Source organism: Populus trichocarpa, chromosome 17 (assembly GCF_000002775.5).
Source record: "Populus trichocarpa isolate Nisqually-1 chromosome 17, P.trichocarpa_v4.1, whole genome shotgun sequence".
In the NCBI taxonomy this organism is placed as follows: Eukaryota; Viridiplantae; Streptophyta; class Magnoliopsida; order Malpighiales; family Salicaceae; genus Populus; species Populus trichocarpa.
In genome coordinates, this window is record NC_037301.2 from 9,737,082 (window position 1) to 9,743,730 (window position 6,649).

General features: G+C 33.9%; 1 protein-coding gene and 1 long non-coding RNA gene across 2 annotated transcripts; one reads left to right on the forward strand and one right to left on the reverse strand.

Annotated features, from left to right (window-relative positions):
* The first annotated feature begins 2,787 nt into the window (after positions 1-2,787).
* On the forward strand, positions 2,788-6,240 carry LOC7495982 (cyclic dof factor 2). Its single transcript, XM_002323827.4, has 2 exons — positions 2,788-3,178; positions 4,555-6,240. The coding sequence occupies exons 1-2, from the start codon at positions 2,948-2,950 to the stop codon at positions 5,842-5,844; spliced, it is 1,521 nt and encodes a 506-aa protein (XP_002323863.1). The 5' UTR covers positions 2,788-2,947; the 3' UTR covers positions 5,845-6,240.
* LOC127904505 (uncharacterized) lies at positions 2,843-4,556 on the reverse strand. Its single transcript, XR_008057756.1, has 2 exons — positions 4,119-4,556; positions 2,843-4,082 (listed from the first exon to the last, which is right to left on the reverse strand). It is a non-coding gene; the product is annotated as an uncharacterized LOC127904505 (long non-coding RNA).
* Positions 6,241-6,649: the final 409 nt, after the last annotated feature.

Here is a 6,649-nt window from a genome sequence, read left to right on the forward strand (position 1 = left end):
AATTTTCAAACAGCAAATTTATTTAATTATTATCAAAGTCAATTTTTTTGAAATTATCATGATATTTTTGCATTTTTATTTTTTTAAATATGATAAAATGACAACTTTACTCTGGAGATACAAAGCATACGTCCAGGTCCTTTTAGTCTTTTCACTAAAATTATTTTTTTTTAATTATTATCAGTTTCATGATTTACAATTTGGTTTTGTTACATGGATTAAATATTATTTTATTGAAAAAAGCTAATGGGTATGAGGCATGTGCTAGCGCGTGAGAGGTACCCGTGTGTTTTTGGTGGTGCCTTTCTATAGCTAAAATTACTCTTTCATCGTGTTATTTGAATTGACTCCAAGCCATTTTCTTGTTGATGCAACACATGTCAGCTTAGCGAGCGGTTTGTCTTTGGCACAACCTTTTCTCTCTCTCTCATCCTCTGAAAATTATTGTTTGATCCTCTTTGTTGTTGATATTTTAACTTTAGTTTTTATTCTTTTGGTTTTTTATTTTTTCTTAACTATTTTCTAAAAGTTTTATTTATTTTCAATTTCATCATTCAATTTCATTTTGTCATGTATTATTTTTTTCAATTCAGTCCTTATTCTTTTAGTTTTTAATTTTTTCTTGGTCCTTTTATAAATGTTTTACTAGTTTTACATTTTATCCTTCAATCCAAATTTATGGTATATTATTTTTTCTAATTTAGTCCTCATTCTATTGATTTTTTTTTATCTTTTTGTTAGAGTTGATTTTCTTTCAATTACTATTTTTTTTGAATTCTTTTGTGTAATTGATTTTTTTTCTCAATTTTATCCTTTAATATTTGATTTGTTGGGGATTAAGTTTTATGATTTTTTCATGTATGTATTTTGAATCTAACAACTTAGGTCATAAATTTAAAAAATTAACAGGGATTAATATTTTATTTATTTATTTTATCATTCAATTTTTTCTCCAAGGTTAAGGTTATTTTTTTTATTATATTTTCAGAAACTCTACCAACATCCCGAATAGGATTAAATAAATATACTCATGACAAGACACGAGATATTACCAAATACAATCTCTCATGACAAGAGAGAAAGAAATACAAAGCCCTCAAAGTGGAGCAAAAGGCCAACACACGATTTCATCCACAAAATTGCTCCACTCGAGAAAAACACCATGATTGGGCAACATCGAGAAGGTTTTTTTTGTTCGTAAAGGACAAAAAATTGCCCCAAATTAGTTTTTTTTTTCAAATCTTTCTTGAAAAAAAAAAAAACTAAAAACCCGAATTAGATGTATGGTATCATGTTGGAAGCGATGGTACTTCAAATAATATATATATATATATATATATATATATATATATATATATACACGTTTACAAGCTTTTTCATAAAGTAAAATACTATTAAAAAAACTCATTAAATTGCTACCTAACGCAACAAGTAAAGTCAAGTGAGATTTAAAAGGAAAGAGAAGTCAAGAAAAAAGGTTTAAAATTCAATAAATCTCTTAATCAAGAAGAACAATTTTATGCCTCCCCCCCCCCCCCCCCCCCCTAAATAAGACAAGAAAAAGGTCTCAAAATTAGCTTAGTTTCTACGTTCCCTCCTCCTAATAAAACCTTACACTCTAAGTCATGTTTAAAACAAATCACAACGCACCTATAATAAGACTACTTACGAGACAACTTGTTTATTTATTTATTATTTATTTTGAAACTAACTTATGATGCACAATTTATTTGTTGATCGGATCTAGTACCGATTATTTTCGGTTCGGTTCGATTTTTATTAAAAAAAATAATCAAACTGATTTTTTTTTAAAAAACCAAAACCGAAACTGGTTCAAATCGACCAGTTTTGGTTCGGTTTTTTAGGAAAAAAACTGGTTCAAACCGGTTTGGCTCGGTGTTTCCGGTTTGGCTTGGTTTTTTTGGTTTGACTCGGTTTGATTCAGTTCGATTTTTTCAGTTTTAGGCTTATAAAACCGAAACAGAACTGAATCGGTCGATTTTTTCAAAATTTTAATCGGTTTAATAGGTTTTTTTTTACGGTTTGGTTTTTTCAGTTATTTTTTTTCTGATTTTCTCGGTTTTCTCGATTCTTTAGTTTTTTTCTCACCCCTAATTGGATCATAGATTCAAAGCCAATAACATGAATAATAATAATAATAGTTTATTCATACAATAATCCATCAATTTCAGCTAACATAAAAACTATAGGGCAATATTTTTAAATTCTATTAAATGATGAACAGCAAAGAAAAAGGAGTATGAAACAATCAATCAATTTCCTTTACAATTCAACAGAGAATTGTTTAATATGAAATAATAATAATAATAATAATAATAATAATAATAATAGTATTTACTATTTAGAGAGGATAAGAAAGCGTTGAAAAGGGGCGGCTGACTAGGATTGAAAGTAAAAAGAGCGCTGCCAAGAAGATAATCTAGAAGAGAAGACAGATAAACTCTTTCCTTCAAGGCCACATACAATACTTGTGGTTCAGAATTGCTCTACCGAGCTGCTTTTTTCTTCTTTTTCGGGTTAAAAAGTTAAAACCGTATTTTATAATTAATTTTATTTTTTTAGATTATTTTTTTAATGTTTTTAGATTATTTTGATATGTAAATATTAAAAATAATTTAAAAAAAATATTATTATTATTTCTTTTTTTAAAAAAAATACTTTAAAAAATAATAACAGCCGCCAGAGTACCCAATACTATTAACTGCCGACGTGGCACCACCCACCTGCCTAAACGGATCAAAAACACATCGACACAACTTTTACACAGCACAACACAACACATATAGTCTACGTTTACACATGGTGCTCGGTGTCTGATATCTTTACACGCTTTTCTCTCTCTAAAAATAGCAGTATTCCCCCTTTCTTTCTCTCTCTACAAGCTTACAGTTTTTTTAGTTGTTCAATAAAAGAAAAACAGGCAGAAATGTCGGAGCCAAAAGACCAGGCATTTAAGCTGTTCGGGAAGACTATTCAAGTGCCAGAGATCTCTGTTACTACTGCTACCACCACAGATGATGATGATGACGACGATAGTCAAGATCAAGACCGTCCTTCTTGTGCAAACTCTTCTCTTGATGAGACCAATATTACTGACGATTATAATAACAATGATAAAAGAGATCATGGAGAAGAAGATACAGAAACTGATGATAAGGTAAAATGATTGTTATTATTGATCTTGATTGGTTTTTTGGATTTTGAGAGACCCATTTCTTAAAAAATCAAAATAATTAATGGGTTTTCTTTTCCACTGTTTTGTTTTGGTTTGGAAAAGTCAGTGCTTTGGGATTCTTTGTTTTATGCTTATGATTGATTTGGTTCAGGTTCCTTTGGAGATTGCAGGCCTATGTATATAACTAGTTTGTCAAGTAACTAGCTAGATGATTCACTGAAGAATCATTTTTTTTTTTTATAATGGGAAAATTAGATTTGTTGCCATTTTTGTTAGGTAATTTTTGTGTTTTTAATTTAAGCAAATTCAGTAATCTTTTTGACCGTCTGGGTTCTGGGTGCTGAATTGTTAGATATAATGGGTGTTCTTTCTTCCATATGTGTATCATTGAAAACCAATTTTCCCCTCAAAAATCCTTTTTTGTTACATGAAAAGTGGCTGGTATTTTGAATTACGCCTTAAAATACTTTCTGCTATATATTTTTTCTAGTGAATTTCCAGGCTGACTTTTTTATAATTTGTCTAACAATATTACCTTTATTCATCTCAATAAAGGGAGAAAAAAAGGAGTGTCCTTGATGCTTGCAGTTGAAATTTCACACCACAATCCATGCTTACTGTCTACCTAAGCTTGCCTCCTTGTAGGGGTTTCTGTCAATTTTCCTTTCCTTTAAAGGACAAAAGATTAATGGTGCTTACTTTTAAGTTAGAGGAGCTTGGATCAATATATTTCTGCCCTTAGATTCTCAAAAAAGTGATTCAGCAAAATCTTTTTTCATCTCCTAGTTTATCATTTTGTTATTCTGCTCTATTCAGATTTGCATAATTTGGTTTCTTTTACCATTCTGGCTTGTTCAGTGTGTCAAAACACAAATGCTTATCATTTCTTGGTTTTGTTATTTTGAATAAGAAATGCTTCGACCTTGTTCTACAAAATTATCTTCTCTTGCCTTTTTGAGATGATTCGAAAATAAATATATAGTCCATGTGAGCGATTGAGTTGGCTATGGGCATAGCATCTAGTTTAGGCTTAATGGTTCTAGGAAAAAAATGTCACTGAACCCAAACCACTATCATTTGGAGAAATTGAGATGGGATAAACCTCATTTTAATTTCCTATATGTATAAAAAAAGAAGTTCAGAAGCACTCTACCTATCCTTATGTCTCTCATCTGTTTCACTTTGTGTTCAGCTTTAATGAGTTAAAATATATATTTGCTGTGAAGATTCTGTCAGTTATAATTTTTTTTAGCTTAAATTGAACTGTTTTCTCCATTCAAAGCCTGTGTTCTCTTTTTTGTTTCTCAAGAATTTAGTGTTGGTACTTATATTTATTAATTGTATCATAATCAATTCAGGATTCGGTGGGTAAAACAACAATTGAGAACCAGGAAGATGGAGCTTCACCTGTAGCTGCCAAAGAGTCTTCAAATCTAGATGCAACTTCAGGGACAAGTGAAAACCCTAAAACACCTTCCGTTGAGAAAGAGAGCACGGCGTTGAAAACTTCAAACACTGAAGAAGAACAGAGTGATACAAGTAATTCACAAGAGAAAACCCTGAAGAAACCAGACAAGATCATTCCATGCCCCCGCTGTAATAGCATGGACACAAAGTTTTGTTACTACAACAATTACAACGTGAACCAACCCCGACACTTCTGCAAGAATTGTCAGAGATATTGGACAGCTGGCGGTACCATGAGGAATGTGCCTGTGGGTGCTGGTCGTCGCAAAAACAAGAACTCAGCTTCTCATTACCGTCACATAACCATTCCTGAAGCTCTTCAGAATGGTCGAGCTGATGTTCCAAATGGAGTCCACCATCCTTCACTGAAAACTAATGGAACAGTGCTAACCTTTGGTTCTGATGCACCTCTTCATGAATCAATGGCTTCGGTATTGAATCTTGCTGATAAAACAATGCGGAACTGCACAATGAATGGGTTTCATAAACCTGAAGCATTAAGGGTCCCAGTTTCTTATGGAGGTGGTGAAAACGGTGATGACCATTCTAATGGATCTTCTGTCACTGTGTCAAATTCAAGCGATGAAGCTGGCAAAAGTGTGTCAAAAGAATCAGCTATGCAGAATTATCAGGGCTACCCCCCTCAGATACCATGTTTTCCTGGAGTTCCCTGGCCTTACCCTTGGAATTCAGCTCAATGGAGCTCCCCAGTACCCCCACCTGCCTTTTGCCCTTCCAGTTTTCCTATGCCATTCTATCCTGCAGCAGCTTATTGGGGTTGTACTGTACCAGGTGCTTGGAATGTCCCTTGGCTTCCTCAACCATCTTCTCCAAAACAAACCTCCTCGAGCTCTGACCCTAACTCTCCAACCCTAGGGAAACATTCAAGAGATGAAAACTTGCTCAAACCTAGCAACTCCAAAGAAGAGCTGGTGAACACTGAAAGATGCCTTTGGATTCCGAAAACGCTGAGGATTGATGACCCAGGAGAAGCCGCAAAAAGCTCTATATGGACAACACTTGGGATTAAGAATGATAAGCCTGGCTCATTTGGTGGCCGAGGACTCTTTAAGGCCTTTGATTCAAAGGTTGAGAAGAATCGCGCAGCCGAAACCTCTCCAGTCTTGCACGCTAATCCTGCAGCATTGTCTAGATCTCTCAAATTTCAGGAGAGCTCATAATTCGGGTAGCTTTAACTTGATATTTGTTCCGAGCAGTGGAAACAAGTTCTGGTGTTTCAACTTTAACAGCTTCATAAACTGAAGGTTTGCAGTTCAGTCACTGGCATCATTTGTCAATGGTCTCCTTGCAGTCGATCTATAAGAGGAAAGAGCAGAGGAGAAGAGAACTATCCTAGCTAGCAGCAGTAGCCACCGTTAGGTATTTATCTTTTTGCTGGAAGCAGTCCAGGACGGTGCTTTTGGATGTCCACTTACATGGTTTTCCAAGTTAATGTACATATTTATATATGAAATAGTGAGAAAGTGAGAGCTTAGGAAAGAATTGAGTTTGTGTAGCATAAGAATCCCTTTTGTACTAAAATAAATTTGGGAATGGAAATCCAACCTCTTCGTTTTTATTGGGACTTCAAATATATGGAGAGTACTCCCCTGTTTAGCTCACCACTAAATGCATGTTCTATGCTAGCTCTTTTTTGAAGCTCTATATATCATTGGCAACATGACGAATCTAATTCCTTTCGAGTTGGATATCCAATCAACAATGTCATCTGTCATCAGCTATCACACAGTTGCTGATCAAATAAATGCAGCTTCTTGGCTCAGCTGTGCAGCAAACTCAGGCGATAGGTTTGGAGATTGCTCCTTTGTCCATTTCCATTGAGAAAGGAAAAAAAAAATAAAAAAATCCAAGGATACAGTTAAAAGCGGATTGAATGAAGACAGGGAAGTTAATATTATTCCACATCTCTGAATATGGAGGGCAGATAAGATAAGGGCTGCGAAATCGACAGACAAAAGGTTGATG